This window comes from Nanorana parkeri, unplaced genomic scaffold (genome assembly GCF_000935625.1).
Source record: "Nanorana parkeri isolate BGI_ZX_2015 unplaced genomic scaffold, ASM93562v1 scaffold1566, whole genome shotgun sequence".
In the NCBI taxonomy this organism is placed as follows: domain Eukaryota; kingdom Metazoa; phylum Chordata; class Amphibia; order Anura; family Dicroglossidae; genus Nanorana; species Nanorana parkeri.
In genome coordinates, this window is record NW_017307834.1 from 32,780 (window position 1) to 52,041 (window position 19,262).

Sequence of the window (19,262 nt, forward strand, 5' to 3'; positions counted from 1 at the left end):
CATTACAGTTAAGCCATCAGAATCACTTGCAGTGTAAAGCCGGCAGTCAGTTTTACACAGGTATACAGCCACCAGGAATCTGTTTACAGGGCCCGTAAGGCATATGGCACTGGCAGTGAAATGGTTACATCATGTAAGTCACGAAGGCCAAACGAGCGTTCCCAAAGCAATTTTTTCCCAATGTAGTTCCGCCGATAATGCGAGCCGATCATGTGAGCCGATCATGTACTGTTCTGTGTCAAGCCTTCATTTCCTATTCATTGTGTTTTTTTTTAACAATAATAAACTTGATTTGTGGACCCGAAGTAAAGGAATTTACAGGAACTGAATTGTTATTGAAATTCTTAATGACAACTTGGCAAGCTGCTGGGGTCCTGACAGACCAGAAGGATTTGGGCAGAACAAGGAGACGTTGTAGGGATACGATATGGAGTCATTTACTGAGAGGGAAGATTGCAGAAAGGAAGACTGAACCCCGGGATAAATATTATCTAAATATAAGAATCGTGTGTATGTCTACCAGACTTAGAGCTTCCTGTAATAAAGACCGCTCACTGCTGCTCTCTGCTTGTGCAGGGTGACTGGTCTTGTCTCCGCCCCCTCCTGTAATAAAGACCGCTCACTTTTGCTCTCTCTCCTTGTGCAGGGTGACTGGTCAGACAGAGAACACGTCTCCCCTTCTCTAGAGTCCAGTGGCGGCGTGCTTTACACCACGGCATCCCACGCTTTGCATTGCACTTGGTGATGTGCGGCTTGGATGCAGCTGCTCGGCCATGGAAACCCATTCCATGAAGCTCTCTACGCACTGTTGTTGTGCCAATCTGAAGGCCGCATGAAGTTTGGAGGTCTGTAGCTACTGACTCTGCAGACAGTTGGCGACTTCTGCGCGCTTCAGCATTCGCTAACTCCGCTCTGTCATGTGACGTGGCCGACCACTTCCTGGCTGAGTTGCTGTTGTTCCCAGTTGCTTCCACTTTGTTATAATCCCAGTAACAGGTGACCGCGGCGGAATATTTAGTAGCCGGGAAATGTCACGGATGGACTTATTGCACGGGTGACAACCTATCACGGCACCGCGCTTGTAGTCACTGAGCTCCTGAGAGGTCCTGGTGGAAGTAAACAGACATTTGGAGCAGAAGTTCTATGTGGTAAGTCCGTACATTCATGCATTGGAGAGCTTTGAGGCTGATCTCCACATAGAGGAGCAGTCTCCGATCACCTCGCTGCCCCTTGACAACCTTTCCATTCAGCAGATTCTGCTTCCCTATAATTATATATCTGCCAGCATAGGTGCCTGCACAATGATATAATAAGCAATGGGCACCCGCATGATTAATTATCTGCTGGCAGCGGTGGAGATATGATTATGAGCCTGCGAGTAGGGTTGCCCATGTATATTATTATTTGTAATATGGAGCAGGTGAAATGTGCACACAAAAAAAAAATCTCATTTAATGCAGACAAAGAGGTTAGAGCCAATCAGACGGGGCTTATAGAGCGTGGTACAATTAGCAGAGACTGCAAGCTTAGTATATATATTTTGATTGATTCAAGTAAATGTCATATGTGTGTGGCAGGAATTTAAAGCTGGACTCCGGGATAAGCAAATATTGTCCTCATAGAAGGGCCAATGTGTGTGCAGATCTGTGCAGTAATCCAGTGTGAGACTTAGAGCTTCCTGTAATAAAGACCGGTCACTGCTGCTCTCTCTCCTTGTGCAGGGTGACTGGTCTTGTCTCCGCCCCCTCCTGTAATAAAGACCGATCACTGCTGCTCTCTCTTCTTGTGCAGGGTGACTGGTCTTGTCTCCGCCCCCTCCTGTAATAAAGACCAATCACTGCTACTCTCCTTGTGGACGGTGACTGGTCTTGTCTCCGCCCCCTCCTGTAATATAGGCAGATAGGCTGCCTGCAGTGGGTGGGGCTTCTAGGTCTGGGTGGGACAGCTTGCCAATGCTTGGATGTGGTGGCTTTGTTTTTTTTTTTTTTTTTAGTTCTTTTTTGTTGTTTTCCTTTATTTTCATATGGACCCTAGACACAGCGAGCACTTAACCCTTGCAGTGCAGGGGGTCGCCCCACTGCAAGGATTGAATTTTAAAATGCCCGGAGTTCTTCTTTAAATAAGTGTGCCGCTAAGGAGATGAAAGGCAAACAGATTGAATCCTCCATGTAAATGTAGATTAAATGTGATTTCAATTTCCTCCTAATATGTAATAACGCCGTATGAGCACAAATATTCCATGTTTACTCTAGTTAACGTGTCACATGATTGTATATATTTGGAAGGAAAACGTAAAGCTTATGTAAAGCCATTCACTAGAATGTTCTATAACATTACACACAGTGTGTTATGAGTGTCTCTATGCGGACATTACAGAGTGGATCAGGTAAGAGCGTGGACAGGTGACTCTGGGCATGCCGGAGGGAAGGGGGATACGTATATAAAAGTATCGAGGTGTTTTTTTCTTTCTCATCCATTAGGGACACAGGAAGTCTTTAGCCTTCGGGTTATACTTCCGCCTACGGTAGGTTGGAATCTGGGAAACAAAAAAGTGTAGGCTAGACCAAGATGGCCCCCTCTACTACCAGCATGTCTCCGTTTTTTGCCAGTGTCCTAGGAGGGTGGACTTCTTTTCTTCGGCTTTGCTGTGTGAAGGGCTGACATGAATTTTGCTAGCACCTTTTTTTTCTTCATACTCTTGTCTTCAGTCATGACTCTTCTGTACTTGGCTGCTAGAGCTGGTCTCTTCTAGTGCAGCTATCTGGTCGAGGGCCTTTATAACCTAGCATTTGGAGTGCTGGGTTGGCCTGGAAGGGACCTTCGGGCTCTGGGTTCCGTGATCTTTCAAGGTCTGGAGCTGCTGGCATTGCCTATGTGCTTGCCCTGTCACAGAGGAAGCTGCTCCTGCGTTCAAAGAGTCACATAGAGCTTCCATTTCATTCTGCTCCCGATTCCTTCCTACATTGACTTTGGTCACCTCCTGCCACCTGACCTTCACCTGCAGCCAGCTGTTTGGGTTTTGTTAATACCTGAGAGCTTGCCCTATACCATGGATGGCCAAACTCCGGCCCTCCAGCTGTGGTGAAACTACAAATCCCATGAAGCATCTCTCTCCGGGAGTCATGTCTGTGGCTGTGAGAATCTTGCAAAGCCTCATGGGATTTGTAGTTCCACCACAGCTGGAGAGCCGCAGTTTGGCCATTCCTGCCCTATACCGTTAGCCTTAAGTAGCTCTGTCACCACGCAGTTGCAACATATCTGATTGCATATAGGAGGGGGGACAGTCCAGCTGAAATGGGTGCCCCTAGCTTACACTCTACTAACATTTTGGGGGCTGCTTGCCGCACATCTGCTAGCAGCGCGTCTACCAATACAGCCAACCTCTACAATCCTGTTGCCCTCTGTTCCTAGATTCTATTCTGTCTTTGGAGTCTTCTGTAGCTCTGTCAGGTGTGGCCGGTTCCTCTGCCGTTTCAGCTGAGGTTTTTTACTAGTCATTCATGACTATGGACCAAATCACCCAATTATTTAGTGGCTCTGACCACATGGGCCGCGGATGCACTCCTGCGCCTGCTTCCAGAGATTCTCTATTTTGCACCCGCATCCTTAGAGGCTTCCGAGCCATCGGCCAGAGACTCTGATTCTGAGTCGCTCTAGTCTCTGTCTGGCAAGCTTATCCTGGAGAAACTGCGGTCTTCTGCTATTACGTCCTCATTACGAGAAACTGTTTTGGCTTTTAATAATGCAGAGCGCTCTACTCTGGAACTAGAGGATCAGCCTGTTCTTCTACCAGTTCTTCTTGCAGTCTTAGGACATTTAAAGCCCATAAGACAGCAAAGACTTTCCTATTGCAAGTACTGTTGCAAGCACCCTGATGGATGCGCCCTGATGAGATGTTTAAACAGCAAAATGTTTTCCCGGCACACTCACCAGCCAGCATGTAAAAAAAACTTGTCTCACCACTAAGGTTAATAACAGAGGTTTAGATACACGTCTTCTGCAGAAAATGTGAAAGCCGCACAGCCGCGCCAAGGCACCTATTCAATATGTTGTTGTTTCTTGGGCATGTTACTGTTTGTTTGCTGTGTTGCTCACCCTTCAGTTGGACTGCTTTTGGATGTCCCAAAAGTGAATGACTTCCTGTGTCCCTCAGTGGACAAGAAAGAGAACTGGAATTTTGTACTCAATGTAAAATCCTTATTTTGGAGTCCACAGGTACCGGTCCCACCCTTCTGTGGTTATGATCATGCTCTCAGTACTGCTTGCTACAAAATGTAGACATGTTGGTAGTAGAAGGGCCTGGAAAATCTGGGCCTGTAGATTTTGTATTTACCATTGTCCAGTCTTCCTGTAGGCATCAGCATATCCCAGCATATCCCAAAGTTGAAAGGCTTCTTTGGTCCCTTACTGGACTCCCAAGAAAAGGAGCTACCCCTGTATGTTTTTGATCATGCTCTCGGTACTGTTTGCTACAAATTGTAGGCATGCTGGTATTACAAGGGGTTATCCTGGGCTGGCCTATACATTTTCTTTATTTGCCAGTGTCCAGTCCTCCTGTAGGCGACAGCATAACCCAAACTTGGAAGGCTTCTTTGGTTCCTTAATGGACTCCCAAGAAAAGGAACTGCCCCTTTATGTTCATGATCATGCCCTTGGTACTATTTGCTACAAAATGTAGGCATGCTTGTATTAGAACTATGGGGGTCAGTGTTTTTCCCCATATTTCTCCTCAGGGTCAGGGGAGGACATAAACTAGCCTCCTCCCGTCACCCTAAGCTCAGTATATAGGGAGCTACAGCTCGCGGTATACTGAGACCGCCGCAGCCGGGACAGATCCCGACATTACTATCGAGATCCACTCAGCTGCGTGATTGACTGTCTAGAGGCAGAGCCAGCTGTACCCGCCCCCTACCGTTCCGCCAGTCAGCGCTGGAGGATCGGACGGGAGGGGGGGGGGAATCCCTGCAGGGAGCCATGAGTGACGGTCACGGCTCTCTGCAGGGACATGATCGAGAAGTGAGCGAGCGACGGTATGTGTTCCCTCACTTCCCGATCTATTGAGCCGACGTGTGATGTTTCATTGTCACACGTCGGCTCGAACTATGAGGGTGAGTGACAGTCACTTATAGTTCTCCTTTAAGAAAAGGATTTTCCGCTGTGTACAGAATTCCCTTATTTCTGAGAAGTTTGATGATTTCTCTGTAATCTGTTTTATGGCCTGTGCCGTTAGTAACGGAATTCGGGAGAGATACAGTAATTTGTAGCCCTCTTGCACGGTGATTAGTTATTCTTCCGTTTACATAACCGTAACGCCGATTTGCTTTCTTCTTGCTAAAAATTGTTCTACAAAATAAACTGTCCCCGGGCCAGCCCCAGAAGCAGCTAGAGTTCATCTTTTTTTTTGGGCTCTTTTCAAAAGCTTTTTTTGTGAAGGATTTGTCATTTTTTTCCCCCCGCGTTTGATGTCCGAAGAGCAAGTTAAAAGCCTCCCCACATTGCAATTCACACATTTATCATGTTTATGTTGGCTCCGGCAGCCGTTATTTGTGTTTTCTAACAATGACCTTTAAGAAGCTGAGAATATTTTTTTTTCCAGCCGAGCTCGTCTTGTCAGATGGCTTCATTGTGATTATATGTCGGAAGCCGGTCGTTTATGTTTTTGGGGGATTCCAGCATTTGTGGTCTCGGCGTCGAAGTTAGCTGAGAGCAGGCAGTGAATGTGCCTCGGATCCCTGCGTCTGGGTACTGTAGTGCAGTCTGGGATCCCCGGCTGATCTTGGCAGTGCATGAGAGGGAGGAGGAGAGGAGGGTTTGCAGAGGACCACACTCACAAAGGCATTTTTCCTCCATTCTGCAGCAAAGTGAGCTGCAGTCCTCCTGCAGGACTCCTCCAGGACCTTGGGACTCGAGTCAGGTAAAGCATCTCTCTCGGGCAATATCAAATCTTCTTTTTGATCTTTGCTGTATAACCTTTTTAGCAGTCGTAGAAATGGCTTGGTTAAAAATTTTCAAGGCTGGTTTCGAAATGTGTTTCATTCCAATCACTAGATATAAATGAATGTAGAGAAGACAGATTTTAGAGATTTCAATTGCTGCTTTTTCCTTAATTTTTCCCTTTAATTTTAAGGCAGCATTGGGGGATGCGGGTGCATAGACTCGGGTGTCCTTTACGCCGTGTCCTAGAAGCACGCTGCAGATATATAACGCAGAGCCGTTGGATGACTCTGAAAGAATGCAGACGGCATCTTTTCCAATTAAATTTGTACGATTTGAAGAGTCTTGGGCAAGGAAAGCAGATTCGAGCACCTATATGGAGCTGTGTCCGTAGAGATGATTTATATCAGGCAGCAGCTCCATGTATTATTCAAAGGATAGGCTTTTAAATGGAGAAAGGGCTTCGTAGGTTATTAAAGGAAAAGCTAATTTTGGTAGCAGGGCAGCTTAATCATTAAAGTTGACCGGCTGCCTCTGACTTTGCAGGAACGAGAGATAAAAGACCATTGTGAGACAGCAAACTGTGAGAATGCAGGGATGCCGTTACCGTCTGGATACTGTACAAACGTTGTCACATTCTTTCCTCTCAGCTGCTCTGATATCTAGCGGTGGAAGCGTAACGATGGAGTGGGATTGCCTCGGCTAGAGGACAGAGAACCCACATGACCCAGGCTTCCTGATGACTGCACCTTTTTGTCCTAAGTTCCCTGGCAGAGCTTTGTCCTCGATCTTTGTAACATGGCAGGAGATGGGTACGGTGCTGCTCTGTGGTAAAGTTAAAGGGAACGGATCCACCGTAGCCCCGTCAAGAAAAGCCGCGGGGTCCTCTTCTGAAGCGCGACGGAGGCGCGGGCATGTTTCTGATATCCTTGGCGATCTAAAAATGAACTCTTCCTCGGAGGGAAACAACAGCGGTTTGTTCTGTTTGTTGGGAGTAGGAGCTCACGAAGCCATTCCAGTTTGCCTCCTCGAAGTAGGGATCATCATCTTCCTGACTGTGCTGATCATCTCGGGCAATTTGATTGTTATTTTTGTTTTCCATTGCGCCCCCCTGCTCAACCACCACACCACCAGTTACTTCATCCAGACCATGGCGTACGCCGACCTTCTAGTTGGAGTCAGCTGCTTGGTACCCTCTTTCACCTTGCTGCACCACAGCGCCCTCCTGCCGGAGAACATCGTGTGCAAAATGTTTGGCTACGTAGTGTCCGTGCTCAAAAGCGTCTCCATGATGTCTTTGGCCTGTATCAGCATCGACCGGTACATAGCTATAACCAAACCTCTGATCTACAACACTCTGGTCACAGCGTGCCGCCTGCGGTTTTGCATCCTGTTGCTCTGGATATACTCCTGCGCCATATTCCTGCCCTCGTTTTTGGGCTGGGGAAAACCCGGATATCACGGAGATGTGTTCCGGTCGTGCGCCGTCTCGTGGCCCACCAGCCCGTACTTCACCTCATTTATCGTGATTACGCTGTACGCCCCGGCGGCCACTACGGTTTGCTTCACGTACTTCAACATTTTCCGCATTTGCCAGCAACACAACAAGGAGATCAACGAAAGGCGCGTGCGGTTCAGCAGCACGGAGACGGATCCGGGCCAGGTGCAACCCAGCCCGGAGAAACGGTACGCGACTGTCCTTTTTCGTATAACCAGTGTTTTCTATATATTGTGGTTGCCCTACATCATCTACTTCCTGTTAGAGAGTTCCAGAGTCTACTCCAACCAGACTGCTTCCTTTCTCACCACGTGGTTAGCCATCAGTAACAGTTTCTGTAACTGCGTGATCTACAGCATGTCCAACAGCGTTTTCCGGAAGGGCCTGAAACGTCTTTCTGGGGCAGTTTGCGCTTCTTGCTCCAGGCGAGGGGACACGCGCGAAGTCCCCAAAACTTCCAATAAACGGCCAACGGAAACCTGCAACCCATAGGTATCGCAAGCCGTGCGGTATCCATTGGGTGTTCCATAGACTGGATACAATTTAATGCCACTGTGTACTCATCCAAGGGGAGCAATAAAAGGACATCACCAATCCAAGGATGCATCTAGTGCTTTAGTCCCACGGTGGACCTGTTACTTAGCGGACTATGTTTTTTGTAGGTACATTTTCGGAGCTCGTGGTAGGTTCTGTTGGATATGCCTGCGCTACGCCAATTCTGCTGTAAAGCTCAAAAAAAATTTGCAAAATTGAGATGTATTGCTGCTCTCGGGCACGTTCCCTGCAGATCTAACTCTCGTGTGGTCTCTGCAGTATCTCTAAACACCTTCAGGAGCCTTATATTTGGGTTTCCACTCAAGATGGATATACTTTGTTAATGTAATGGATTACGCTCATCGTGACTTGAAGGATACACTTGAGACTGAAGTATCTCTCTTCGCCTGGGTGCTCCTCGATTAAACAACAGAAGCCCCCGCCCCGATTTGCAATAGACGCAGCTTGTTTGTAATATACGCGCCTCTTTATTTTGTTACATTTTTAGTTTCAACCAAATTTAATGCAATATTTTTCTAAGTGGAAAGAAATATATATAATATATTAATGATATTTAAAAAAAAAAAAATTGCCGACAACTGGAATCTTTTTAGCATAATTTAAATATATTTTACTTAATGTCTTTATACCGGTTGTGTGTTAGGACGTAGTCATAAAAAAAATGTTTTGTTGTGTTAGGCGGATTTGTCGAACCTTTTGCAGCCCCCATTTACTCTCTTCCGGCAGCCCTGAGGTAGTTAAAGAACTATGGGGTCAGTGTTTTCCCCCATAGTTCTCCTCAGGGTAACGGGAGAACACAAACTAGCGTCCTCCCGTGACTCAAAGCTCAGCATACCGCGAGCTACAGCTCCCTATATACTGAGACCGCCGCAGCCGGAGCGTATCCCGACAATACTGTCTGGATCCACCTAGCTGTGTGATTGACAGCTGGCTCTGCCTATCTAAAGGCAGAGCCAGCTGTACACGCCCCCTCCCCCGTCCGTTCCGCCAGTCAGCGCTGGAGGATCGGACAGGGGAGGGGGGGAGGGGGGAATCCCTGCATGGAGCTGTGAGTGACAGTCACGGCTCTCTGCAGGGATAGATAGAAAAGTGAGCGAGCGACTGTATGTGTTCGCTCACTTCCCGATCTATTGAGCCGACCTGTGACAGTCTCATTGTCACAGGTCGGCTAGAACTATGAGGTTGGGTGAAAATCACTCACCTCATAGTTCTCCTTTAAATGTAAAATACATGAGACCCCAAATGTTTGTGAAGCTATTAGAAAGGTCAGACCCTCCAACATTGATCCGTCAGGTTTTGTAGATCCGGGCCGGTTTAAAGCGTGTGTCCAGCCAATAATTTTGGGTTTTGTTTTACAATTTCGGAAAGAGTGAGGAAGGACTAGAACCCCTGTCGGGTTTTATTGCTATCCCGGTGCTTTGCAGTCCCGGAGGCAATGGCTTCATCAGACTAGAAAGGAGGGGAAATCTTTCATCTTGACACAGAAATGTGTTTTTAGGAGGAAAAGGCTAAAACGCTCTCAGATCTTCATTTTCTCCCTCGGGGTATTAAAGCTGATGTTTAATCTGCATATATTTTGCCTTCTCTGGTCCCCCCCCATCAATATGAAATACAATTAGGGATGCACCGATACCAAGTACTCGTGAAAATGCCCTAATACCAAAAAAAACCAATATCAGAGCTTTATTTTTTTCCTGCGAGGTTCAGGCGCTCGCTGGGGACCTTGAGGCAGCCTTCTTAGGAACCACATGATGCCTGCTTAGAGCGCTTCCGCTGGCCTGCACGTCTTCCCCTCCTGAGACCCTCTGTCTGAGACATCAGGCTGGCACACGGGAGCTGAGCGGCAGCACAGCGTATGTAGCAATACATGTACTATTATTCTGCATTGCTGTATAATGTTTTGCTGGTATTTGTAGTCCCCTATAGATGAAGGTATTCTGCATTGCTGTATAATGTATTGCTGAGATTTGTAGTCCTTGATCGCTGGTGGTATTCTGCATTGCTGTTTTAGGCATTGCTGGGATTTGTAGTCCGCTATAGTTGGTGGTATTCTGCATTGCTGTAAAATGTATTGCTGGGATTTGTAGTCTGCTATAGTTGGTGGTATTCTGCATTGCTGTAAAATGTATTGCTGGGATTTGTAGTCTGCTATAGTTGGTGGTATTCTGCATTGCTGTAAAATGTATTGCTGGGATTTGTAGTCTGCTATAGTTGGTGGTATTCTGCATTGCTGTATAATGTATTGCTGGGATTTGTAGTCCTCTGTAGCTGATGGCATTTTGCATTGCTGTATAATGTATTTCTGGGATTTGTAGTCCTCTATGGCTGGTGGTATTCTGCATTGCTGTATATTGTATTGCTGGGATTTGTAGTCCTCTATGGCTGGTGGTATTCTGTATTGCTGTATATTGTATTGCTGGGATTTGTAGTCCTCTCTAGCTGGTGGTATTCTACATTGCTGTTTTAGGCATTGCTGGGATTTGTAGTCATCTATAGCTGTTGATATTCTGCATTGCTATATAATGTATTGCTGGGATTTGTAATCCCTCTATAGCTTGGAGTCATTGGCAGAACTAACAGGGTGACAGCGGTTGCAGTTCCGTCTGGATCCTGCCACCCCACCCCTGTCCTAAAATCATTAGTCTGTATTGTTTTAGAAAAACTGTCACATGACACTATAAAAAGTAGGAAAAGTAACGGTACCCTGTACTCGGTCTGGAAAAAATGGTATCGGTGCGTCCTTAAATAAAACCTTTCTGCTTTCAATACATTCCTTTATTTTAGACTCGGTGATGTCATCACTGGGTCTCTGTGCAATGCAGGCAGGTCATTGGCTGGTGGGAGGGTGATGTACATAGATTCCTAAAACAATCACGTCACCCTGCCCCAGGACTCCTCTCAAGGGCCCTCAGCCATGATGCAAGCAGTGGGCTGACCATGGGGTGGAGTTAAACCTTTGCTGGGAGGTTGGCAGATTTAAGTGAGAGGACCTCTCTCTAGCAGAGCCTCAGAGAACATTGAAAACCTGATGGGGGTTGTAATCCTTCTCAACTCCAAAGCAAAAAAAAGAAAGGTATTGGTTGGACAAACACTGTAATCATGTTATGGCCCTTTTATAGCCCAGGAACGCTGCTGATTAGATCTCTGCGATTGCATTCCCGGGTCTACACGTAATACATGGTCATAAGAGCGTCATACGGTACCTGCAAATATTATAGACAGGCCGGTCCACGCGTCGGCGAGATGTGTTTGTAGGCCCGAGCATGATGATGGCTGAACTTCTACAGGAGAAAGTTGACCACTTGGGATGGACCTTGCAGGCCGATCACCATTCTTTCTCCGAGACAGCCGGTGCCGACGGCAATCCGTCTTCCAAGAGCAGAAACGAGCATGCGTGTAAGGTCTTCGTTGAAAGATCTTTAGTTCCTCAGCCCGGTCATGCGTGCCGTTGGGTGTCTGCAGGCAGCTTTGCTTTATGTGTTCGGGTCTTCCGGGGAAGATGATGGATGTCCATGGCAGTGGCTGTAGAGCGGAGAGTTGAGGTGTCTTCCTTTTCCAGCCCCGGAAGTTTCTGCCTTCCACCATCAATGGCCATGCGCTGTACTTGTAAGTCTACTTCCTGTATGAGCTTTACGTTCAGAAAGAGTTTCCCTCAATATTTAAAGTGGGACTATGGGCCAAATGAAAAATGGCATTTGATGCAGTATGTCAAGAGGAACTTCACCCAGATCTTCGAAATTACAACAAACTCACCTTTTAGAAATGTTTAGTGATGACCACTAAGGATGGGCTCGGGTGTGTTCGCAGCTCCACGGCCCGAGCCCGCCAGTAAGCTGACAGCATGTAGGCAACCCCCGGCCCTCCAGCTGTGCTTTAACTACAAATCCCAACATGCTTCTGCCTCTGGCAGCCATGCCTGTAACGGTCAGTGTTGCAGTACCTCATGGTGATTGTAGTTCCCCAACAGCTGGAGAGCCGGATTTGCCCACCCCTGATGTACACGCATGTATAGCTCGACTCTTGGCACACCTTGGTGCTGGCACAGATGGGCTCCTTGTACATATGTGGGAGTTATGTCATTTGGGCTGGCCAGTCAAGTGCCTGCAGAACCCCAACCCTGAAGAAGACTGGGTGAAGAGGTCTGTGCCGGAGTAGGGAGTTGAGTTTAGTTCCAGTTAAACACTTTTTAAGCAGTTACAGCAGCAGGTTTCTTTCTCTTGGAAGGAGGTTTAGACTGTTGTTGCACTCCATGTACATATGTGGGAGTTATGTCATTTGGGCTGGCCAGTTCAGTGCCTGCAGAACCCCTGAAGAAGAGTCTGTGCCAGTGCTGGGAGTTTAGTTTAGTTCCAGTTTAACACTTTTTAAGCAGTTACAGCAGCAGGTTTCTTTCTTTTAAAAGGAGGTTTAGACCGTTGTTACACTCCATGTATATATGTGGGAGTTACGTCATTTGGGCTGGCCAGTCAAGTGCCTGCAGAACCCCAACCCTGAAGAGGTCGGTGCGGGGAGTGGAGTTGAGTTCCAGTTTAACACGTTTTAAGCAGTTACAGCAGCAGGTTTCTTCTTTTGAAAGGAGGTTTAGACAGTTGTTGGCACTCCATGTATATATGTGGGAGTTACGTCATTTGGGCTGGCCAGTCAAGATCCCTGAAGAAGAGACTGGGTGAAGAGGTCTGTGCCGGTGCGGGGAGTTTAGTTTAGTTCCAGTTTAACACGTTTTAAGCAGTTACAGCAGCAGGTTTCTTTCTTCTACAATGAGGTTTAAGCCGCTGACCTTTGTTGGCTCTCCCGGCAGTGTTATATAGTTTGTCCAAACCCTGTAACTGCCGGACAGCGTGGCCTGCTACAGGAAGTGTAAAAATAACATCTACTGGCAGGATCAGCAGATAATAAAACTACATTACACGGGATATACAGAAATAAAAACCCAGTTGTGGTAATTGTAGTGACAGACTGCATCGTAAGCGTTATTTATGATTTCCCCCCATAAGTTACTATTTAATGAGAGAGAGATATCAATGTGTAACCGCTGCATATTGCAGTATTCGTACACTGTCAATCATTAACTTAATATTAAAAAATATTTGTGTATTATCTTATATTGTGAGTGTTTATCATACATCAAACTTGTATTACTTCCAAATGGGTGTTGTAGACTTCGGGAGACCTAGCCCCGCCCTTTTCTTTGTGTGTGTCATGCCTGATATCAGGCCTCATACAAGCACGTTCCAGGAGCAGAGCAGATCTGTTACAGACCGGATCAAAACGGCGTCCAATGTATTCCAATGGTATTTTGGGCTCTAGTTCACACCGCAGCGTTCAGTTCCAGAGCATGTAAAAAAAAAACTGCAGCAAGCCCTATTTTACCTGCTCTGGAACGCATGCAAAAGCATCAAAAACGCATGCAAACACCCTGGAACGCACTGAAAGCCCATTTTAAACTTTTTTTTTAACCAGCAACGGCCCGGAACGCATCACAAACGTGGCAAAAACACGGCACAACCCAGTGCACTGCGTGTGCAGAAACTCATGCAGATCTGGTCTGCATTTGGTGTGAACAAGCCCTTAATGGATGCAGTCACAATATCCGGGTGCTCATACATGAGTGTTAATGGATGCAGTCACAATATCCGGGTGCTCATACATGAGTGTTAATGGATGCAGTCACAATATCCGGGTGCTCATACATGAGTGTTAATGGATGCAGTCACAATATCCGGTGCGTTCTCTGTGTTGGTCATACCCTAAATGCAAAGTGCGTATATCTCACTACGGAGGCGATTCAATTCAGGCGTAAATTTGCATCGACGTTTAAAGCCTTTCCCTAAAAACTTCCCTTGCAGTGGGGCTACCCCTGTACTTCAAGGGTTAACTGCTTGTTCATGTCTGGGGCAGCGGTTCTCAACCTTTCTAGCGCCGCGACCCTTTGATAATATTGCCCAAGTTGTGGCGACCCCTAACAGTAATTTTATTTGCGTTGCTCCTTCATCGCTGTAATTTTGCATGTTAATGGATGCAGTCACAATATCCGGGTGCTCATACATGAGTGTTAATGGATGCAGTCACAATATCCGGGTGCTCATACATGAGTGTTAATGGATGCAGTCACAATATCCGGTGCGTTCTCTGTGTTGGTCATACCCTAAATGCAAAGTGCGTATATCTCACTACGGAGGCGATTCAATTCAGGCGTAAATTTGCATCGACGTTTAAAGCCTTTCCCTAAAAACTTCCCTTGCAGTGGGGCTACCCCTGTACTTCAAGGGTTAACTGCTTGTTCATGTCTGGGGCAGCGGTTCTCAACCTTTCTAGCGCCGCGACCCTTTGATAATATTGCCCAAGTTGTGGCGACCCCTAACAGTAATTTTATTTGCGTTGCTCCTTCATCGCTGTAATTTTGCTACCTTTACATAGCTATTAGATAGCGGCTCCCGGCGGCCTGGGAGAGAAACAATTTCTTCGGAAAGGTTTACTCTGCTTGATCGATCAGAGTAAACCTTTCCCTGCTCTTCTTTTCTTTTTTTCTGACATCGGAGCCGCCGGCCGCCGTCAGTCAGAAAATAAAATTGAACCCTAGTTGAGAACCGCTGGTCTAGGGGGATTCTTCATAGCAGTTTTTCTCATCTGATCCCCTCTCCTGCTGCCTTCAAGAGCGGCGTCCACAGTCTCTTCCTCCTCTATGGCAGTTGGAGGCCTGCTGACATCAGGTACAATACATAGCCCTCCATTGGGAGGGCTCCGAGGGTCAGTCTGCAGCTGGAGTGAAGGGGAGAGCTGTGAGCACTGATCCCCGGGGGAGTGGGGATCAGGTAAGTACAGAATACCTTTAGACAAAGACAAGCAGGTAACTCTTGCAGTACGGAGCAGTCTATCTGTAAGGAGAGGGTTTTTTTTTATCCAGAGAAGCTTTAACCCCTTCGTGACTGGAGACGTACACTGTACGTCCAGCCACAAAGGGACCAAATGACTCGTCACGTACACTGTACGTGACGAGTTATTTGCTGCACTAGAAGGCAGCTAACCGCTGAGAATCAGCGGTTACCTTTCAGTAATAGATGTCTAACTATCTAGAGATCCATTACTGAAAGGGTTAACCTTTTTCAGACACCCGATACCTTAATATCGGGTGTCTGAGAGTCACAGCAAAGCGGACACACATGTCGGCTTTTGCCGGCATTCTGACAGCTCGTATAGATCAAGAGATATCTCTCTCAAGCTATACTGGCTTTTTTTTTTTTTATCTTTTGACTTTCAAGAATAGATACAAAATGTTATGTATTAGACACATAATGTATCTATTCTTGAAAGTAGAATGTTTAAGTTTTCTGAAACATTCACTGACAGCTGAATCCTGAACTGCTGCAGGATCAGTGTCACTAACTTATTATCGGCTGTTCTGAAGTTTGAAGCAGCCTGATAATAAAAAAAATTTATTAATTTATCAAGCAGTAATAGTGAGATTAATTCACAATGACTGCCTGATATAATTAAATAAATAAAATTTGTCAGTATAAAAAAAGTGAAAAGTGTAACTAAATTAAAAATAAGGGACAAATAAATGAATGTATGTATTGCATTTTTTTTTAGCTGTGCTGGTTTTGTTAAAAAAAAATACTACAAATCAAAACTGGGAAAAAAAGTTTTTTTTTTACGTTTTTTCCTCTTTTTTTAATTTGTATTTGTCCTAAGTGAGGCGTTAGACACACATATGTGATATAAATATATAGCCCTATCTGTCCTCTAAAAAACAATATATAATATGTGTGGGTGCACTTTGTAAGAAAGTATATTACTGACGTGGAAGAATCACACAGCAAAAATGTCAAAAGTGTGTCAGTCATTTACGAACAGAAACCAAAAACAAGCTCAGTCATGAAGGGGTTAATTGAATTGGGAGACACCCTAAATGTTTGCAGTCTTCATGACACATACAAAATTGGGAAAGGAGTCCATGCATATCAATCACGGTCCAAAAGGTTGGATCAGCGCATCCCAAATGTAATTCCTAAAATGTGCACTTTGGTTTTATCCATTAAAAGTAAGTTACCGCATGAACCCTCCATAAAATCACAGGTAACATTGGACTATCAAACGTTTCAACCCGGTCAGGGTCTTGTTCACATGAACGAACCTTTGCATGGTTGAAACGTGGTATGGTGACCCTGGCAGGGTTGAAACACATTAAAGTGACCCACACAGGATGGAAGTGCGGTATAGTGACCCAGATGTGGTTGAAACATGGTATGGTAAACTATACGGGTTTCAAACGTGTTATAGAAACTCAGGCAGGGTTGAAACGTGGTATAGTGACCCAGACAGGGCTGAAACGTGGCATAGTGACCCAGGCAGGGTTGAAACGTGGTATAGTGACCCAGGCAGGGTTGAAACGTGGTATAGTGACCCAGACAGGGCTGAAACGTGGCATAGTGACCCAGGCAGGGTTGAAACGTGGTATAGTGACCCAGGCAGGGCTGAAACGTGGCATAGTGACCCAGGCAGGGTTGAAACGTGGTATAGTGACCCAGACAGGGCTAAAAAATGGCTTAGTGACCCAGGCAGGGCTAAAATATGGTCTAGTGACCCAGACAGGGCTAAAACGTGGCTTAGTGAGCCAGACAAGGCTAAAACGTGGTATAGTGACCCAGACAGGGTTGAAATACAATATAAGGACCCTGGCAGGGTTGAAACGTGGTATGGGGAAACAAGATTGAAATGCAGTATAGCTGGCTTGCATATGCTTTGAATAAACTTGCTGTAGACGTTGGTCCTTCACATACTACAGCCTCTATGTACAAAGCCTGGCTGTAAGGCCTTGTACATTCGGGGTTCAGTATGTGAAAAACCAATGTGCACATCAAGCTTTTGCAAAGATTTCACCAAAGCCACTTTGTAGAAACCTTTAAAGTCCATCTCCAGGCGAACCAATAAACTACCATTGCAGTGGGGCTACCTCCGCATTGCAAGGGTTAAGTACTCGGTGCCAAAGGGGACAGGAAAAAGCTATTTTACTTACCCAATCCCCGCTCCCTCTGGGTCGCTAGACTGGTTCCCGCAGCCTCTACTCCCCTTCGCTCCAGCAGTCTAAGGACCGCTGACATCATCATCATGTCTAATGCTGTTCTATGGATCTATAATAGACATGAGGACGCCAATGGACATTCCGCCATGGATATGTAAAAGCTTGCTGTGTGCATTGCGGTTATACATACTGAAGTCCATATGTCCAAGGCCTAGAAGAGCTGGCTGTGTTGTTCACAGCAGATTGATTTTTCCCTTTATTCTCGCTTCGCCATTCTTTATTCCGATCTGACAGACTGAGCAGGACTCCATAAATATAAACATTTATGCGGACATGGTACGTGGCAGTGGATCAGATTTTGTTTCTAGTGAATAAAAAAAGAATAAATCTTTTGCTACGCTGCAGAACGGTTTCCCATGCTATGTGCACTCGGTTGCCCCGCAGCCCCCATTGTTCTAGTTAAATTCGAAATGCATGTGAAGGAAATTAATAATGACTTCCTACGTAGTCATCGGAAGAAAGGGAAAGGTCTGCTCATGCAGGCCAGTGTTTTATGGATACGACTGCTTGTGTCATTTTAAGGGTGTTTCCACCCTTTCCCAAACATGATCTAGTAAGTTCCCTGCTTGGTTTGGGAAATGTTTTGAGCCCTTCATGTCAAAAACGCAAAGTCTTTGTTCTCCGGTGAGCGCTATGTAAAGACAATCATCTTGCAGTGACGGTCCAGACTCTCCCCGCGTGTACAGCTGCCCCTTCACTCAGCACGATGTTACAGAGGAAATAACTTGGATACAACAGGTAAGGTCTTCTGACCGTCTGCTTCTGATCGGGAGTTCTGGATTCGGCTGAAGGTGGCTGTTTTGTATGTGCTTGAACGTCGGGACGCACCGATGCCGATACTAGTATCCGTATAGTACCAAATGCTCCGATACCTACCTACGAGACCGGAGAATTCTCTCTGACCGGCAGTGCCAAGGGAGCATAAAGCAGGCTTCCTTTCCAATCAGGAAGCCGGATGGCGGGTTACGACCCGCCTCCTGGCTTCCTGATTGGCTAGGAAGCCGGATTCACATGTTGCTTGGCTTCCTAACCAATCAGAAAGCTGGGCAGCACGGAATGACCCGCCTCACGGCTTCCTAAAAGATCAGGAAGCCAGGCTGCCTAGGAACCAGTGAAACCGGCTTCCTAGCCAATCGGGAAGCTGGGCGGCACGTCATGACTAGCGTCCCGGCTTCCTGATTGGTCAGGAAGCCAGGCTGCCTAGCAATAAGTGAAGTTGGCTTCCTAGCCAATCAGGAAGCCGTCGGCACCCCTCCGTTCAACCAAAGACATTATTTTTTCAATCAACTACTGTCGATGGAGCCGGGCTGAAAACTCTCGGCCGAACAGTGACTGCAATGAGTCAGCTGTTCATTGCTTGGGTATTGTGACAGCGGCGGGGGAGGGCTCCCCCTTCCGCTCCGTTTATCGGGCTTGGAGCGGTGACTACTTTACAACACGCACAGGGACCATGGGGAACAAAAGTAGTCACCCTCCAGGAGGTAGGACAGCGTCGGCACCAATTCAGAGATGATTAGAGGATCTACAGCCGAGTGATACACAAATAAGGACCAGTACTGTTAATAGTTAAGGCACCCCCATGAAAATTGTGACCCTTTATGGGTTGACCCAGTATAAATGATGTATAGTTTTGCTTTTGTATTCCCTTTTGTACCTGTATTAGGTTATCTTCATGTAATATTAACAGCATTTTACTGACCTCTCTCAGGATAGCTATTCTTTTGTGAATATATAACTGGATGACATTCTTATATCTGTCTGATGCTCGGCTCTCAGCGGTTAACACAGTGCTCGAGGTTGCTACTTATCACTTTTCCTTTATTATTCCGTAGAGAAAAGGTTCAGCCAGTCTCCACGAGCAAAAACAAACATTCTCAATGGTCAGAAAAGCTTATTATCTCCTACTAGGGTAGTCGTAAAGGAAAGGAGAGTATTTTTCAGTGAGCGCATATTTTAAGTTATTCATGCAAAGCTTACCTGAACGTGCGTCCTCCCTATTTTTTCGAGGCTGGTTTTTAGTTGCCTGCTTTTCGGTGTTGTTTTCTTTTATGGTAGTAATTATAGTGATTTCTAGATAGGCCAATAGAGAGAAAAAAGAATAGATTAGCCCTTAACACCACATGCCGCCTAAGGCCCCATACAAACCAGATCCTTTGCAATTCGTTTTTTCAACGGAAGGTAACCCTCCACCCC

At 46.2% G+C, this 19,262-nt stretch overlaps 2 protein-coding genes across 3 annotated transcripts in view; both read left to right on the forward strand.

Moving 5' to 3' along the window:
• Positions 1-19,262, forward strand: part of RABGAP1 (RAB GTPase activating protein 1) — a 94,706-nt gene that overhangs the window by 27,166 nt on the left and 48,278 nt on the right. The gene's annotated exons all lie outside the window — the stretch shown is intronic.
• Positions 6,520-8,101, forward strand: LOC108798849 (probable G-protein coupled receptor 21). Its single transcript, XM_018570652.1, has one exon. It carries the CDS (start codon positions 6,674-6,676, stop codon positions 7,922-7,924), a length of 1,251 nt encoding a protein of 416 aa, XP_018426154.1. The 5' UTR covers positions 6,520-6,673; the 3' UTR covers positions 7,925-8,101.

What these genes read in the sequence shown, in the direction of transcription:
- LOC108798849 (XM_018570652.1), top strand. Translation starts at nt 6,674, where the DNA reads ATGACTGCACCTTTTTGTCCTAAGTTCCCTGGCAGAGCTTTGTCCTCG.